We start from the raw sequence: 16,860 nt of genomic DNA on the forward strand, positions 1-16,860 counted from the left end.
ATCTGTGTCTGAGAGGGGGCGGAGTCATGGAATAGGGTGTTGACATCTGTCAGCCAATCAGAAAACCAGTGGGTGTGGCTTCTAACCAGCACAGCCAATAAGGAGATTTGGGGGCGTGGCTCCTGCTGTCACTCCATGCTCTCACAGATTTCTCCTCATTCTTCATCCAGAGCAGAGCAGAGCCTCCTCTTTCTCCTCCTTCTCCTCCTCTGGCAGCAGATGGACTCCTCAGCCTTCTCCCTGGTCTCCCTCCTCTCCCTCTCAGCCTGCAGCCTCCAGGTGTTAGCAGCTGCCCTGCTCGTGCACAGGTTTGGTGGGCGGAGCTCTTCCCTGGACAGGTGGATCCTGCTGTGGCTCTTCTATGATGTCATAGTCCACCTGACCCTGGTAGGACCAATCAGGATTCAGATGTTTTGAGCCAGAGAGTGTGTTGCTGATGCTGTTTGTTTGTTAGGAGGGTCCGTTTGTTTACATGTCTCTGACGGGGACGGTGGAGACGTCTGAGGGACCGCTGGCTGAGCTCTGTGAGTCTCACACACACAGGATCACCTGTCTGTCTGTCTCCACCTGTCTGTCTCTACCTGCTGCTCCTGTCTGTCCACAGGGAGGGAGTACGGGAAAGCAGACAGTCGCTGGCTGGTTTCTGATCCAACCATCGTCTCCATCGAGATCCTGACTGTGGTCCTCGCCTCTCTGCTTGGAGTGCTGCTCATACACGCAGTGATACAGGACGGACACGACAGGTAACGCTACAGGTGACACTATAGATCAACAAGCCTGACCCTCACTGATCTGTGTGTGTGTGTGTGTGTGTGTGTGTGTGTGTGTCAGACACTTCCTACAGATATCTCTGTGTGTGTGCGAGCTGTACGGCGGCTGGATGACCTTTGCCCCTGATTGGCTGGTTGGGAGTCCGAGCCTGAACACGTCCAACTGGCTCCACCTCTGGGTCTACCTCATCTTCTTTAACGGGCTCTGGGTCCTGGTCCCGGTCTTGCTGCTGATCCATTCCTGGTTTTCTCTGAAGAGTCTGCACGCGCTCGGAAGAGAGGAGGCAACGGAGAAGAAGAAGATGTGATGAGGAGGAGGAGCGTTGAATAAACAGTGATGAAGAGTCAGTGGTGTCTGTTTTTTTTACTCTTAACACTTTGATCACACCTGGAGACCTCCTTCATCAGCTCTGGTCCTGCTCCTCCATCAGTCAGGTCCTGCTCCTCCATCAGTCAGGTCCTGCTCCTCCATCAGTCAGGTCCTGCTCCTCCATCAGTCAGGTCCTGCTCCTCCATCAGCTCAGGTCCTGCTCCTCCATCAGTCAGGTCCTGCTCCTCCATCAGTCAGGTCCTGCTCCTCCATCAGCTCAGGCGTCCTACCTACAGGCTGTTTTAACACTGTGTTTAGAAATTTTTTTTTAAAAAAAATAAAGAAAAATAAAAAAAGGAAAATAATAAAAAAAGGAAAAAAATGAAAGAAGGTAAAAAATTAAAAAGGAAGAAAAGAAGAAAAAGAAAAAAACAGAAAAAAAGGAAAAAAAAAGAAATGAATAAAAATGAAAAAAATAAAAAAAGGGAAAAAAATGAGAAAAAATAAAAAAATAAAGAAGAATAAAAAATAAAAAAAGGAAATTAAATAATAAAGAATAATAAAAAAGAAAAAAGAAAAAAAGGAAAAAGAAAAGAATAAAAAAGGAAAAAAAAGAAAAAGAAAATAAAAGAAAAAACATGACAAAAAAATAAAAAAAATAAAAGGAAAATAAATAAATAAATAAATAAATAAATAAATAAATAAATAAATAAATAAATAACACTGTGTTAACATTCATACACCTCAGTCAGAACAGGAAACAAACTTCTCAGAGTTAAAATCAGTTTAATGAGTTTCTGTCAGAGTCTGTTTTCAGCTCTTCTTGATCATTTTGTGGACGGACAGGAATGCCTGCTGCAGGCCCAGTCCCTTCAGAGCGCTGCACGCCTGGACCTCCCACATCCGCTCAGTTTGCGCCTGCAGATCCAGCTGGTTGGAGATCTGTGGGAGGGAGAGTTCAGTTACAATCCTCTCTGTCCAAACTTCAGGGGGACACGTTTTATCTGTGGCGCTGAGTCTTACCTCTCGAATAGTCATGGAGCCCGGCAGGTCCTTCTTGTTGGCCAGAACCATCAGAGGGATCCCTCGCAGCTTCTCATCGCTCAAGATCTTCTTCAGCGCCTTCTGGGCCTCCGGCATCCGAGCACGATCGCTGCTGTCCACCACGAAGACCAAAGCCTTACACTCGTCCAGGTAATACCTCCAGTTCGGTCTCATGCTCCTCTGTCCTCCCACGTCCCACACGGTCAGAGACGTCTTCTTGTCCAGGTCCAGAGTTCCCACATTGAACCCGATCGTCGGGGAAGTTTCCATCTCCTGTGATTTCCAGAGGGTTAGCTCGTTAACGGGTCAAAGAGGAAACAACACGCTGACATGTTTAACTCACCTGTCCTGTCAGGAGGCGAGCCAGGAGGGTGGACTTCCCCGCAGAGTCCAGACCCATCAGGATCACCTGCACACACACAGAAAACACATAACATGAGAGTGTGTTTCTCGTGTCAATATGTCAAAGTTAAACAGAAACTGCTCTGTTCAGGTGTCGCATCAGGGTAAACAGACAGGTGTTGTTCAGGTAAAGGTGTTCACATCAACAGTTCATGTGAAAAAAAAACAAAAAAACTCAGTTTCTGAACAAAAACAAAAGGATTAAAGTGAAACATCCAGAGGTGAAGAGCAGAGACATGAAGGACACCTGTCAGTCAGGTAGTTACCTGAGGAGAGGAGCTGTAAGACTGACCCATCCCTCCTCTTCTTCTTCTTCTTCTGATAAATCCTTTAAATTTCTTCTTCTTCTTCTTTCTCTCTGTCAAACCTCACATCCTCCCTCAGCTCTGAGCCGCACTGAAACCGCGCCTGTCGAACATCTCTCAGGTGTGTTCAGGGTCTTTTATGCTTGGAGCCAATCGGGGAGCGGCGTCCAATCAGAGCGGGTCACGTGACTGTGTGACAGGTCTGACTGCATTTTTCTGAGCTGAGCAGAAACACCTTTAAAGAGAGAGAAGAAGAAGAAAGGCTGAGTTCAATCGGCCTCTGTCTGCCCGTCATTTACATACACTTTACATACATGAGGATACTTTACATACATGATACTTTACATATGTGATCAGTATCTGCTGGCAGAGGAAACTAAAGGCTCAAAGTTTCAGAGAGGTGAAAGTTAAAATCCAGTGAGAGCCGTTAGATGATGTCAGAGTCAGCTGCAGAGTGTCAGACATCACAGAGGAGGAGTCTGCGCCTCCATTGGCTGTTTGGGGAGCAGATCCTGACCCTGGGGAGCGACACCACACCCATCTGTGAGCGTGTGAGCGTGTGTGTGTGTTTCTTCTTCTTCCTGTGCAGAGCAGCTCGTCCGTTCACAGAGAGGTGAGGTTTCTCTATTTTCTGATTGTGTTTTAATAACTTCTGCAGACGTCGTTCGATGCAAACTTTCTGATTCTGACTTTAACAGCAGTAAACAAACAGAAGATCTGTTTCCTAAAAGTTTGCATGAGAAACTAAACTTTGTGCGTCATGTGGAGATGATAAAAAGCTGTGAATCACTGATTTTTAATCGTTTGCATTAGATAAACGTCATCATGGCTGCTCACGTGACTCCCACCCCGTCTGTTTGGACCGAGGCTTCGCCCTCTCCTCCAGGAGACGTGATAGACATCGTGACGAAAGGTATGAAGAGGTGAATCCAAAATGAAACTTGTAAACGTTTCCTAAACTCCACAGAGAGGAGTCGGCCTCGCTGTGAGAACCAGCTGGTATCAGTGTGTCAGCTCTTATCTCCGCTCACACACACACACCCTCACACACTCCTTCCCATGTTCCCCTGCTGACGCTGGGCTGATAAGACACTCCCCTGAGAGGGAAAGTGTTGATCTGCTCGCTGATGTGTGACTGCTCTCCCCCACAGGCTCAGACTCTGACTCTGGAGACTTCGCAGCTTTAATCGGAGGTAAGCGGACTCTCAATCTGATGATGTACACCCTAATCTGTTTGATAACACTCATTAAACACTGATCCAGTCTTTAAACCCAGTCAGAGACTCACCTGTGTGACATCACCCTCCTCCTCCAGGTGTGGTCTCGGTGCTGCTGCTGCTGCTGGTCTGTGGGATCGCCGCGCTGCTGTGGTGTCAGTCCAGAAACAAAGGCTCCTACGTCACCAACGAGAAGGACGAAGACGACGCCGTGGATGAGGATGAGGAGTCTGAAGGGTCTGACGCGGCGCTCCAGAGCAAGGCACCTCTGAGGTCCACAGAGGACGAGTGAAGGGGGGCGGTCTTCAGACATGAGCCCTGACAAAGACGGACACAAAGACACTCTGCACATTTCTTTTTTAAACTAGACTGTTACTCATTTCTAAAGTTTGACCCACCTGTGGAGGTAAAATGTGCACCAACGTCGACTTTTCTCTGATAAAAATGAAAAGAAGATGAAACTACGGATGGTGGGAAGGCTCAAAAAGCCAAAAGCAAACTTGTAAAAGTTTTTACATTTCTGTTTCTAAGAAGAAAGTTTACACATTTTTAAGACGCAGTGGTTTATTTTTGATGATATGGAAACAGCTCCGCCCAGTGGTCAAAGAGAGGTACAGCACACATCAGGAAAAAGGTTTGTCAACAAAGAAACTGTGAGACGTAGAAATGATTCAAAGACAGTCTGAAGGTTTTATTTCATCACTTTTATTAAATGTTTGATGTGTGAATAAATATCTGAGCAGCAGAAATATACACGGAGCAGGAACAGAAGGACGCCAAACACGGTACATTCAGAGTACTTCAGTCGCAGCGGCACACAGATCACGTCACAGACGACGGCAGCGTCATATTGCTCGTCCTATTGCTAAATGTGTCTCAGATATCACAGCTTCAGATGCTGTTTGTGCTTCTCTTTGATTCGTTTAGAAATATCGTCGATCGAGCGGTGATCAAAGTTCGTCTGCTCGCGGTTCGTCTGTGAGGAAACAACATCGAAACTTCAAACACGCCACAAACACAAAGAAAAGCAACACGATTCAAGTAAGACAGACTCTTCTGCACAAAACAATCATGAAGCTCCTTCGTTTTCGGTTTACAGTCAGTTCATGTGAGAGGTCACATGACCTCCGGGAAACGGGAGGAAACTTTGGAGAGAGGTGGAGTGACACCAAAGAAAACACAACGTAGAAAAGAAACTTTCAGTGCTGGCAGTGACACATCCGTTATCTCTGAGCTTTAGTCGTCGCTTTGGCTGACTCGCGTTAAATCCTCCAGATATAAAAAAAGAAGAGTTTAAATATTCACTGTGGAGTAAAATCTAAATCAGCTCAGGTGGAAACAGGAAATAAATAAAGAGAAGACGTGAACTCTGACCTCACACACCTCCACATCCTGATACGACTATACACCTGTTCCTATTTACATCAGGGTATCCTCCACGCAGGAGGACACACACACACACACACACACACACACACACCTGTCTCACACACACACTACATGACTGTACAGTTTATCTTAAATAGATAAATATATCTCACACACACACACACACACACTCAGTGTTTGGGGAGGATACATTCCACCATGTTGTGTTTAACAGACGGCGAACGGCGACTTCCTCTTTCGGCTTTTCAGAATAAAATCTTAAAACTTGGGCGCCTCGAGCTTTAAACAAAGTACATACAGTAATAATTTACAGAAACTACAACATCGAACAGTGAGAGGAGGGGAGACCGGGATCTACCGTGTTTCTGTGTGTGTGTGTGAGTGTGTGTGTGTGTCAGAGGTCTGTCTCTGATCTAACCCCGAGATGTCCCTCACAGCATCCCGTCCAGGTTCTTCTCGGCGCTCTGCTTGTCAGTGGGCGTGTCCTGCGGGCTGTACTGGGTGTGGTAATCCCGCAGGATGGTGACCACGTCGTGGTGGCCGAAGTGGACGGCTTCGTCCATCGGCGTGTTCCCCCACCTGAGACGCCACGGAGGACAGAGAGAGGGTCAGGAAACCGTCAGCGCGTCCTCATAGAGGTCTGGTGCTGGTCTTACCTGTCTTTGGGGACTGGGTTGACTTTACAGGCCTCCAGGAGGAAGCGGACCACCTCAGCGTGTCCTAAAACACACACACACACACACACACACACATTAGAACAGCTGTTTAATCCATCATCATCATCTTCATCAGGCGGAGTTTTACCCTCAGCAGCCGCCACGTGCAGCGCCGTCCTGGAGTCGTAGTCTCTCTGCTCCATGTCCATGGAGGACAGCGCAAACCTGAGAGAAACATCACACGGCGTTAGATCAGCTGATCGAGGAGGAGGAGGGAAAAAAAAAAGACTGACTTTAAAAACAGACGTCACCTCCTCAGAGCAGAGACGTCTCCGGTGTACGCAGCAAACAGCAGATTGATGACAGACTTCACCTGAAACACACACACACACAGATAAACCTGATCCTTTCTGCCACCAGGGCCCTGGACTATGAAGCTGGATTGGTGTGGGATGAAGCAGCTTCTACCTCTGAGTGTTTCCAGGCTTAAAATGAACAGAAATATGGTGTTTACCAAAGATCCTCTTTAGTTTTCAGATACTCCTGTAATGTTAGGGATCAAAATGTCCTTTCTCTTCTTCTTCTTCAAGTATCCACAGGTTTTGAGGCCCTCTTTAATATATTTCTGTTGCTTTCCTCTTCCTTCAGGCTTCTGTCTCCTCATTGTGCTGCCCTCTTCCTCTGAATACACTGTAAATGGACCGTACAGCTCTAAGAGAGGAGCTTTGTTATTGTTTTGATAACCGCTGCCTGAACCCTCACATCAAACAGGTGACACCACAGATTGTTTGTAAACATCTCTGTTGAACTTTGACCTCTTGCTCCTTTGCCTCACTTTACACTGAGGGGTTATTTGGGGGTCAGTAGAACACCCATTATCCAATCAAAACACCTGAAATTTAGTGTATTTATAAAGAGCAAAGCACTGAACAAACTCTGTTATTTTCAGGGTTAAAGAAAGAGGAAAAAGACGACTTTACTTTTAATCCAAATCTTTAAAAACTTGCTCTAAATTGATGTTGTACTCCTTAAATTCTTGCAAATTTGCTGCTTTTAATTCAATTTAAATCAAATTTAATGAAACTAAAGTCTCATTTTTAACCTAAAAGGCCAAAGTCAGGTGTTCAAATATTTATTTTTAACCTGCTCTGGACCAGGTTTGGCGTTCAGCATCAGTTACCGTGGCAACGAGTCTGGATAAAAAGAGATCCACATTCGTGGTACGGAAAACCTGAAACTTATCCAGGAAGTTATCTCTCTAAGAGCTAATCCAGCTTCGTAGGACAGGCCCCAGGTGGAGCTGCAGCCACAACAAACCAAAGACCAGGACCAGACTCTGTCCTCACCCTCTGGTCTCCCCCCTCCCTCCGAGGATCCAGCTTCTTGGCAAAGTGCCTCAGGTTGTCGTAGTTGTGGAAGTTGCAGAGCGAGACGAGGTCCTGGAGGAGAGAGGAGAAAGGAGAGAGTGAGGAGTGAGTTAAAGAGGAGGAGGAGGAGGAGGAGGAACGAGGAGAGGAGCGTGGGACTGACCGTGCAGAACTTGATTCCTCTGACGCTGTTCCCCAGTTTGTCCAGCGGAGGAGACCAGCACATGATGCCCATCACGTTAGGAACCACCAGCAGGATCCCGCCAGCCACGCCGGATTTGGCGGGTAGACCGACCTGGAAGAGGAGGAGGAGGAGGAGGTGAGAGGAGGAGCTGGGAGCGAGGAGCTAATCGTCAGATGAAGGCGGCGCAGAGACTGACGTGGAAAGCGAACTGTCCCGAGAAGTCGTACATGCCGCAGGAATGCATCAGACTCAGCGTGTTTCGCACCGCCTCCGGGCTCAGCACGCGCTCCCCCGTGATGGGGCAGAAGCCGCCGTTGGCCAGCGTGGCGGCCATGACGCTGGCGCTCTCACAGGTGACCTCGATGGAGCAGAGCTGAGGGGACAGAGAGCGTTAGCGGGCTGAGAGCGCGCCGAAAGTCGTGAGGCGTTTCCTGAGCTCACCTGGAAGTAGAAATCCAGGATGGAGGTCATGTCTGTGCCTTCAGGGAAACACTGAAACGACACGGAAAACGCCGTCAGCACAGAAACACACGGCCTGATTCACCTGACAGGTGAGTGATGACCTCACCTTCTTCTCCTTCAGGTAATACCCGATGGCGAAGTTCCTGTCCCCGGACTCCCGCTCCGACTGGAAACTGAGCACAAAGACACGTTTGATCAAACTCAGGTCGCTTCACACGGACACATTCAGGCGTCGCTGCTACTCACGTGGCGTTGCTGAAGCCCACGTACTCGTTTCCCGCCAGTTTGTTCATGAAGTTCATGACCTGGAGCAGGAAAAGGTTAGTAAAGGTTTAAAGACGTTAAATTCACAGCAGAGAGTTTGGGAGTGAAGATGAAAACACTCACGTAATCAAACTTCTCGGCGTTGCTGGCTCCTTGCTGAAACAGAACAAACACAGCGTCATTTCCTCAGACGGGATCACGCCGCGGCGTTAGCGCTACAGTTTACGCACACCACCAAAGCAGTGGATGGATTAAGATTAGAGGTGGAGATGCTCTGTTTATAATCCAGGTGTATAAACAGGAGGATGCAGGTGAAACACTCAGAAACAGCCGGCGAAGGCTCAAAGGAAGAGAGGAGGAATTACCGACGAGTGCGACCTGAGGGCGCCGTCCTAACGCTGCAAAACACGCAACAACACGTCAGCGAGAGCAATTAACAGACGCTCCTCATCCTCATCCTCATCATCCGAGTCTGACATCAGCAGGTGGCGCTCCTGAGCTCCTCTCAGAGACATGTGTGTGTGTGTGAGTGTGTGTGTGTGCAGGATGTTGCAGCTTTAATCCCCTTTTAGCGTGATCATCTGGAGCCGTAATCTGCCCCAAAACTGGAGCAAAACGTTCACTTTTCCTGACGTTTGCAGCGACGTACCTTAATGAGGGAGGTGCAGACGATGGCGCCGGCGTTCACCATGGGGTTGTGAGGTTTGTCTGCAGGAAAACACACACACACACACACACACACACACACACACACACACACACAGGGTCAGTTTGTGAATCGTAACGTGCAGCGTTTGGTTTAATCTGCTTATGCAACCGTCCAGACATGAGCACGTCAAAACAATAAACACAGCAGCCAGGACGTGTGTGTGCGCTCACCGTCCTCGTTCAGGAAGAGCTTGTTGAACCGCAGCCCGCTCGGCTCTTTGCCGATGAAGCGGTGCACGTACTCAGTCCCGTGGTCGTGGACAGCGATGGCGTATTTCAGCGGCTTCACGCACGACTGCAGACAGAACGGGACCTTGGTGTCGCCCACAGTGTGTCTGACGAAAAGAGAGGAAAGGTGTGAGAAAGTCGACACTCTGATCTGACAGTTCCTGATCCCTTCTCAGACGGCGTGCTACCTCTGTCCGTCCACGGTGCACAGCGCCACGGCCCACAGGTCGGGGCTGAAGCGAGCGAGCTGGGGGATGTAGTCGGCGACCTGCAGCGGAGGAAAACACAAGTCAGAGCCAAACGAGAGGATTGGTATCTTCAGTCAGAGCAGGTGTTGGCGCTGCAGCTCACCTGCCCTCCTGACATGGGCTTCGCCGTGTCGTACAGGTCGTCGATGTGGGCGCAGAAAGACAGGAAGTCTGGGATGACGAACTTCTTCCTGAAAGCCTGAGTGAGGAGGACGATGTTGCTCTGGACGCATCTGAGACGAGGGGAGAGAAACGTTAGAGTGGATTGAAAAAACTGAAAACGCAGACTCGTTTGGAGGATTTCTAAATCAGGTTTTCACGACAGGAAGATCAGATCGCCACGTTTGCTGGTTTAACACCCGACAAATGGACGTTACTCTGAGCTCAGCAGCTGCCGCGAGGAGACATCTGCTGCAGCGCGTCATTAGCGCTGTCGTCTGCAGGGACCTGTTTGCTTTTCCCCTCCACCTCCTCCACCTTCAGCAGGAGAGCTAACGCCTGGTGGGAGCTGGGAGTCTGAATCTGAGTCTGTCAGTCTGACTCTGACAGGAAGAGGCCGGGTCCAGTCTGCTTTAAAGAAAACCAATCTCCCTCCAAACCCCAGCGGGGCCTCGGGGCCTGATCCTCCTAATCTGAGTGATTTAGCGGCGCAGATAGCAAACACAGCTCATCAGGAGCTGCAGCAGGAAGCTGCAGCAGGAAGCTGCGTGGCTCTGCTGGCAGAGATTTCAGGCTCAGCCATCTCGCTGCGTGGCTGTAATCCCTGTAGCATGGGATCCCTGCAGAGCAAACACACGCCACGCTCCGGCTCGCGCTCACGTGCCTCCTCCACAGGCGCGGCGCTATAAATAAGCCTGGGGAGGTGATGTGATGGACGCCGGCCAGGAGCTGCAGCGCCGGGGTCTGTTCGCTGACGATCGGGATCCCTGGTGAGGCGTCATATGCCCGGCTCGCCGCGCTGCAGCTTCACAAGCTGTCACCGGGTCTCTCTCAGCGCTGAGTCCTCCTGGGGGGTCAGACTGAGGCCCTGCTCCTGTTTTTCTCTACACTCCTCCTCCTGACCCACTAAAGGTCAGTCTGTCAGCTGTTTATCAAAGGTTTCTGGATGTTTGATGACGTCCAGCCTGAGCTGCGATGAATAATAAACAACCAGAGCTGGAGCATTAATAATCCAACGATCCAGCGTGATGAAAGATTCATGCTGAGCCTGCAGGTGAGACAGGAAGTCCAGCTTTCAATAAAACCTACTTTTTGAAGAGGTGCCGGTCCAGAGCTCCGTCAGACGTGGTCTTCAGGGTCACCTTCAGCATCTCCATGCACTCCTTGAGCCGGGGGTCTCCTGTGCGAAGCCCCGTGGCTTTGAGCGCCTGCACACAGAGAGAGAGAGACATCCTGAGAGGAAATCGATGAAGCTACAAGCCGACGAGGAGGAGACGAAGAGGAGGAGCTCATAACTCAACCAGCCTGAGTTAAAAACCTGGAGTGAGACTCACTGTGGTGAACTTGTGTGCGGGGATCTTCTCCTGTCCCTCTGCGATGGTGTAGAAGAGCAGATCCTCCAGGCTGGGCAGGATGCCGGCCTTCCTTCTCCTGCAGAGAGGAGACACACGGACAGGAAGGTGAGCTCGTACCTGACACAGAGACCCGCTGAGGAGGAGGAAACATGGAGGGAAAACTGCAGCAGAGGGAGGAGAAGGAAGCGTTTTATCTGTGCTATAACCTGGAGAACAGGCAGGAGGCGCTCTTCCTCACAGGCTAACGCACAGACGTAAGGCAGCGATCTGAGGCCTGCTGTGCCAGAATACCAGCCATGTGTTTAAAAAGCTGATTAGCATGAAAGCTAACCATTTTCCAGAGCCAGATTAATCCCAAACCCTGTGACCTGAAAGCAACGACCTAAATCTGTGCGAGAGGAACAATCATTTTTAAGAAGCACAAATCCATCCCAGAGAGGATGACGATCTGTGAAATGTGCTGACTGGGTCTGAACCGCTGCAGCTGTGACGGGAAGCGAGCCAGAGCTGCTGGCAAATCACCACCCAGTTTTTCAGCAGCTGAGAATCGACCACCAGCCTCCGACAGACTTTCTGCAAAATCATCACACGCATGTGGCTGTGTTTACACGCCGACAGGCCTCTGAGCGTGCTCTCTGCAGACGTGTAACCCTCTCTGTGCTGCTGCTAACGGTGATTAAAGTAATTGTGATTTCTCAGGGCTGGTATTCTCAGCAGCGCCTCCACAGCTGCTCATCCCTGAGAGGAAAGTTAGTACGAGTCAGGCAGACGCTCACAGCAGGCTCTCTGCTATGATTCATTTAAAATCAAAGGTGTGAGCGCGGCGAGCGTTTGGTGCCCGAGCAGACGCCTGAAGGTGGAGCTTGAGTTACAAACAGTTAAAGAAACCTAACCCTGAATACACATCAGAGAGTGTGTGAGGAGAAGGGAGGAGAGGGGAGGACTGAAGCGCAGCCGCTGGGGAGGAAGTGAGGTCATGTCAAGGTCAAAGCGGTTATCTCTACTTCTACTGGAAATGAGGTCAAAGAAAGAAAAGGTCAAAAAAAAAGAGAAACATACTTACAAACGCAAAGCAAGCAGATCAACAAGAGGGAGAGATGTGCAGAGGGATAATACTGAGTTAGTGACAGTGAAGACATCAGCTGATCTCTGCAAAACATCTGTGAACATCATGAAACGATGAGATAAAACTACACAACGACACGTGGACGAGAAAACACATGGAGGACGGAGCCAACCTGAGGAGAAACACATTCAGAGATTAGAAACAAGAGCAGGTGATGACGCCTGAGAAAAGAAGAGTCAACATCTGGATCTGCCTCTGGATCCTCTCAGAGGTCATCCAGAGAGGCGTTCACTGCCCTCCCTCTGTCTGACTGAGCGTGACTTTATCAAACAGGAAGTGAATCGTCTGATTTGTTTTTTAACACACACAGAAAAGCTTCAGCGATGCTAAATTTACCGTCAATACAAACACTGACGCTCTCTGCTCTCAAACCAGTTTGTTTACAGCACAGATCGATAGCTGGATGTGATTTCACTGGTGTTACTGGAGCTGCTCCCAGTTTAGCTGCAGAGAGCAGACAGCTGACCCCAGGTCAGTGGAAGCAGAGGTCAGACTCTGAGGCTGCTCTGATAAACGTTTCAGGAGCAAACAATCCCTTCTGATTGGTCCGGAGCGCCGCGTATCGACAGGCTCGTGTCGGATTGAGTCGTCTGTGCTGTCAGATGGATCCTCTGAGCGATCGATGCAGCGGGTTTCACTCCCTCACAGATGTCAGGACACACGGCGGCGGGCGAGGGGAGGAGGCAGACATGAGAGCGGCAGCGTTCAGAGGCGGAGCGACGTGACTCATCTGCTCCTGAGGCGCTGACAACTGCCGGGCAGCTCGCCAACATCCCGGCTTTGCTGCAAAAACTGAGGAAAATGAGTGGGCGGGATAAGCTCCCCTGCATTACTAACATTTTTAACCCCTTGTTAGCCGGAGCACTGCCTCAGGAGTCCAGGCTGGATGCTGCCAGGGCCCAGGAGACCCCAAACAGCCCGCTGTGGGTTTTCACTCCACAGATGCTCACGTGTCCGCCTGATTCACTGACTTTAACCCTGTGCCTGCTGGGTGTCGTCACGGCGTGATCACGGGTTGATCGTTACAAACATGACGTGAAATAACAGTCAGAGCTTTCTCCACAGACACAGCAGAGTCTCCTGTTGGGGTTTTGCAGCAGAAGTTCACACGATCAGATGACTCAGAGTCTCTTGAGAGGCCTCGGGGTCTGGATGGAGCGTCGTGCGTTCCTCAAAAGCAGAGTGTGACTGATGACTGCACACACTAATCTGCACGGAGGACGTTTAACATAACGAGACGAGGCTTCCCTTAAACTGAGATCAGCCTCCAAGGGAAACACACGGAGAAACACGCCGAAATGCTGCACCATTTGGGCCGAGGCCAAGTGGATCATGATATCCATCTGTGTCAGTGGGTTTAAAGTGGATCCAGAGATACTTCAGGGACCCACGTGGTGATGTTCTGGTGTGTTTGGTCATTTAAAGCTTTTAACTTTCATCCCAATCATCACCAGGAGGACTCTCATCCCTGATTCTCCACGAGCACGCTCTCATTTAGCTTGTTGAACATCACCTCTATCAAACTCTCTATTACATCCTGATCTTATCAACTGATAACACTGGAGATGAGATGAGAAATATAAGTTAGTTGCACACCTGAGTTTAAGCCCTGACCTTCATTAGACATTGAGCTTCCCCGTGTTTTTTTTTTTCAGATTTTGCATGTAGTAATGTAAGTTTTAAGCAGCTTAATCTAAGGTAAGCTGCAGGCTGAAGCTGCAGGATGCTGCTGGTCACGATATCTGCACACCACATGCTCCTATCATCGGACACATCCTAATAAAAGGTGTTTATCTGTGTCCTCTCTTTCTACCTCCTCCTGCAGACATGTCTAATAACAGCCCAAAGAGCTAGAAGCCTTTTTCTTTCAATATCATGAATAATTTAATCCGTGTTTGTGGAAAGAGTACCCAGGCTAGCGCTCCCACCTCGGCTGGATGCTGTTCCCCGGGGGAGAGCGCAGTGTCACCGGTCACTTCTGGCTGTCAGCTCCTGAGCAGCTGAGTGAGATTAAACCCGTAATAAAGCCTTCTTAGACATCTATTAGCCTTCTTAGATATCTATTAGCCTGTCTGTAGTTTGTCATTCAAACAGGAGCAGCGTCAAAGCTAAACACTAGCTTTCGTGATGCGTTCAAGGTCCTTCAATGCAGAATCCAGTTTGAAAAATCTTCCACTCAGAAAGGCCTTGATTGTACTGGTAACACATACACATTAATTTATACATTTTAATACATTATTAACACACTAAGCATCCCTTTAATTCGGCATCTATATTTTCTGAAAGTGTTTTTGTTTCAATCACAATAAACGTTAAAATGTTTAACACTTTTTAATCACATACTACAGTAAATACTGATTTTTTCCCTCAGAGGTTTGGCTTAGCATGATGCTAACTGATAGCACCGCTCTCGCCGGGTTGGTGTTACTCACTTCTCTGCTGAAGAGTCTTTGCTGGCCTCATTATGTCCATCACCCTTAGAGCAGAAGTCCCTCACCCCCTGCCGCCTGGAGAAGTGCTGCTGCGGGGCTCTCCATCCGGCAAACCCCCTCCCTCTGCCGGACGACCTCCCATCCGAGCAGGCGGTGCTGAGGCAGGCGGCAGGAGCAGGTGCCGCTTTAACACCGACTCTACCTGCCAACGGCCGCTTCAGCTGGGTGTGAAATAACTCCTTCAGCGCAACCGTTGACCGAAAATGTAACATTTCAACCCGGAAATAAACTCTGAATGGTTTAATTACAGCGGTGTGGACGAGCAAACGGTGATATTCCCGGTGCGTGTGTCGGCGTTCTCGGTCGAGTAACGGTTCTTCTCCCGGTGACTCAATCAGAGGCGACGCTTCACTGTGGGAGGAACGTTCTGTGCGGCGAGGCCTCTGATTGGAGGACAAAAACGCGTCTCGGCCTCTGATTGGTCGAGAGCGTTATCAATCGTTGAGAGTAGTTTTTACAGTATTTGACTTGATGTGGGTCATGTTGATGGTCATTTATCTTCATTTTTTTAGTTATTAGACAACTTTAACATATAATAATCTTTATTTTTTTAAAAATACATGTTTCCTTTTTAAAACAATATCTATAAAGTATAGTATTTAAGAGATTTAATGTGTAAGAACAGCCTTCACAGTCCATAAAAATAAGTAAAAAGCCTTTTTTAAAAATATTTTGAGTGTTTTTAACGTCCTAATTTTCAACTAAATTATTATTTTTTAATCTCTATTAAGTAGATTATTCATTTATTATCAAATCAGAGCTTTGTTTTTCTCCTTTATAAGCCCCATAGACAATGTTCAGTCAGGACATCTTTGTATTTCACAATGTATGGTGTCAAATTTAACTTTAAATAGATTAAAAATAAACATCCAGCTGTCTCCTTGAGGTGTATTTATAAAGCTACAGAAAAGAGGAGGGGTTATAGTCTTTTAAAATGCCATCACCCTCTCTCTCTCTCTCTATCTGTTTGTTGACTGATTTTAATGCTCCAGCTGTCAGAGGTTATAAAGATGTACGAGCTGTTTGGAACAATAAAGAAGAAATCAGCACAGCTGTCAGACACATGTTGTAATGTCTTGTCTTTGTGTGACACCCTGTGATTTATTTTGGAACTGCACATGTTGAGGCTGTGGTTTTCTTCAGCAAGGAGCAGTTAGAGCGCCATCCTGTGGCTGGGAATTGCTCTACATCAGTCAAGAAGCAGCTGCTGCACTAACAGGCCAGGGGGATTATCTGACTTTTAAAACAGGCAGGTGTCAGATATGTAGAATGTAAATGTTTTGTTTTGAAGTTTTTAATCTGTATAAACCCTGAGTCAGAGGGTGGCATCGCCTGCTCTGACCTTGAACGCGCCCTGGGTGGGAGCAGTTTGACACCCGGCATTACATACTGACCTACAAAAGAGATTACTCACCGCTCAGAGTTAGTTTACTTTTCTGCAGCTCTTAACTTTTATCTGACTTTATCTGAATGTCTGTAAACTCCACCCACCAGGAGCTGCACGTCGTGCTGACTAACAGAGCTTCTCTGGGAACATGAAACATTCATAGATTTGGACTCAGTCGTTGGAAGAAACCCAAAGAACCAAAGTGCTTCACATTTCCAGGCAGCTACGTGTAGAATTAAAGGGGAATTCCTGCTTTATTTTCAAACTGTTATTTTACAGGAATCCACATTGTGCACTCATCTACTGTGCACCTAAATGCATCATTTTTTTAAAGGAAGTGCAGCTGCAGGGCTTTTGTCCCTGAACTCGCTCTGCAGAGTCTCTCAGAATCTAAAATAAGAAACTGTCATTTTTTTCTCACCCCAGCAGCTCTCAAAGTTTAATTTAGTGCAGAAAAGCTGGGAGCTGCTGCATGCAGCAGAACGCAGAAAACAAAGGAAGGAAGGAGACAAACAAGGCGCTCCCTAACGAGGCTGCAGGGAGGAGAGGCGATAATTCACTGACACCCACACCTTCTCAAAAGCAGTCAGCTTCCTGCTCCTTCAAAATGAGGGTGATGGGTGCGCTCGGCAGATCCCTCCCACGCTGCTTAGCGGCTGGCTTCCGCCCACCGCCTGTGGAGCCGCCCACCTCCAGCCGTTGCCACAGCAACACATCATCATCAGTGACTTGCACTGGAGGAGGAGGAGGACGGGGAGGGGAGCAAGCATCCAGCATGGGTGTTCAT

The 16,860-nt window shown here is 48.5% G+C and overlaps 4 protein-coding genes across 4 annotated transcripts; 2 read left to right on the forward strand and 2 right to left on the reverse strand.

The window, feature by feature from the left end:
* The first annotated feature begins 29 nt into the window (after positions 1-29).
* Positions 30-1,373, forward strand: ebpl (EBP like). Its single transcript, XM_074664484.1, has 4 exons — positions 30-387; positions 455-524; positions 605-743; positions 832-1,373. The coding sequence occupies exons 1-4, from the start codon at positions 136-138 to the stop codon at positions 1,076-1,078; spliced, it is 708 nt and encodes a 235-aa protein (XP_074520585.1). The 5' UTR covers positions 30-135; the 3' UTR covers positions 1,079-1,373.
* A 445-nt stretch (positions 1,374-1,818) lies between these two features.
* On the reverse strand, positions 1,819-2,912 carry arl11 (ADP-ribosylation factor-like 11). The gene is made up of 4 exons (XM_074664490.1): positions 2,793-2,912; positions 2,468-2,533; positions 2,104-2,397; positions 1,819-2,022 (listed from the first exon to the last, which is right to left on the reverse strand). Exons 1-4 carry the CDS (start codon positions 2,820-2,822, stop codon positions 1,894-1,896), a joined length of 519 nt encoding a protein of 172 aa, XP_074520591.1. The 5' UTR covers positions 2,823-2,912; the 3' UTR covers positions 1,819-1,893.
* Positions 2,913-2,936: 24 nt separating this feature from the next.
* gypc (glycophorin C (Gerbich blood group)) lies at positions 2,937-5,341 on the forward strand. The gene is made up of 4 exons (XM_074664496.1): positions 2,937-3,444; positions 3,645-3,744; positions 3,983-4,024; positions 4,147-5,341. The coding sequence occupies exons 2-4, from the start codon at positions 3,657-3,659 to the stop codon at positions 4,338-4,340; spliced, it is 324 nt and encodes a 107-aa protein (XP_074520597.1). The 5' UTR covers positions 2,937-3,444; positions 3,645-3,656; the 3' UTR covers positions 4,341-5,341.
* glsa (glutaminase a) lies at positions 4,768-15,032 on the reverse strand. The gene is made up of 18 exons (XM_074664502.1): positions 14,627-15,032; positions 11,048-11,144; positions 10,803-10,921; positions 9,658-9,787; positions 9,495-9,574; positions 9,250-9,413; positions 9,020-9,078; positions 8,494-8,526; positions 8,353-8,411; positions 8,213-8,279; positions 8,086-8,136; positions 7,841-8,017; positions 7,624-7,755; positions 7,440-7,532; positions 6,405-6,466; positions 6,242-6,318; positions 6,094-6,157; positions 4,768-6,016 (listed from the first exon to the last, which is right to left on the reverse strand). Exons 1-18 carry the CDS (start codon positions 14,896-14,898, stop codon positions 5,869-5,871), a joined length of 1,884 nt encoding a protein of 627 aa, XP_074520603.1. The 5' UTR covers positions 14,899-15,032; the 3' UTR covers positions 4,768-5,868.
* Between the last annotated feature and the right edge of the window lie 1,828 nt (positions 15,033-16,860).

Source organism: Halichoeres trimaculatus, unplaced genomic scaffold, assembly GCF_033239565.1.
Source record: "Halichoeres trimaculatus isolate MK-OKI-2021-1 unplaced genomic scaffold, fHalTri1.1 fHalTri1_scaffold_24, whole genome shotgun sequence".
NCBI classification, from domain to species: Eukaryota; Metazoa; Chordata; class Actinopteri; order Labriformes; family Labridae; genus Halichoeres; species Halichoeres trimaculatus.

Bases quoted from the DNA above. Each gene is read 5' to 3' on its own strand.
- glsa (XM_074664502.1), bottom strand. From the start codon at position 14,898: ATGTTACATTTTCGGTCAACGGTTGCGCTGAAGGAGTTATTTCACACC. The intron at 9,414-9,494 runs GTAGCACGCCGT...TCTTTTCGTCAG, and splicing joins TGCACCGTGGACGGACAGAG to ACACACTGTGGGCGACACCA. The intron at 7,756-7,840 runs GTCAGTCTCTGC...CTCCTCTTCCAG, and splicing joins CGGGACAGTTCGCTTTCCAC to GTCGGTCTACCCGCCAAATC.
- gypc (XM_074664496.1), top strand. From the start codon at position 3,657: ATGGCTGCTCACGTGACTCCCACCCCGTCTGTTTGGACCGAGGCTTCG. The intron at 3,745-3,982 runs GTATGAAGAGGT...TCTCCCCCACAG, and splicing joins GATAGACATCGTGACGAAAG to GCTCAGACTCTGACTCTGGA. The intron at 4,025-4,146 runs GTAAGCGGACTC...CTCCTCCTCCAG, and splicing joins CTTCGCAGCTTTAATCGGAG to GTGTGGTCTCGGTGCTGCTG.
- arl11 (XM_074664490.1), bottom strand. From the start codon at position 2,822: ATGGGTCAGTCTTACAGCTCCTCTCCTCAG. The intron at 2,534-2,792 runs GTAACTACCTGA...GTGTGTGTGCAG, and splicing joins CTTACAGCTCCTCTCCTCAG to GTGATCCTGATGGGTCTGGA. The intron at 2,398-2,467 runs GTGAGTTAAACA...TGGAAATCACAG, and splicing joins CTCGCCTCCTGACAGGACAG to GAGATGGAAACTTCCCCGAC.
- ebpl (XM_074664484.1), top strand. From the start codon at position 136: ATGCTCTCACAGATTTCTCCTCATTCTTCATCCAGAGCAGAGCAGAGC. The intron at 525-604 runs GTGAGTCTCACA...GTCTGTCCACAG, and splicing joins GGGACCGCTGGCTGAGCTCT to GGAGGGAGTACGGGAAAGCA. The intron at 744-831 runs GTAACGCTACAG...TGTGTGTGTCAG, and splicing joins ATACAGGACGGACACGACAG to ACACTTCCTACAGATATCTC.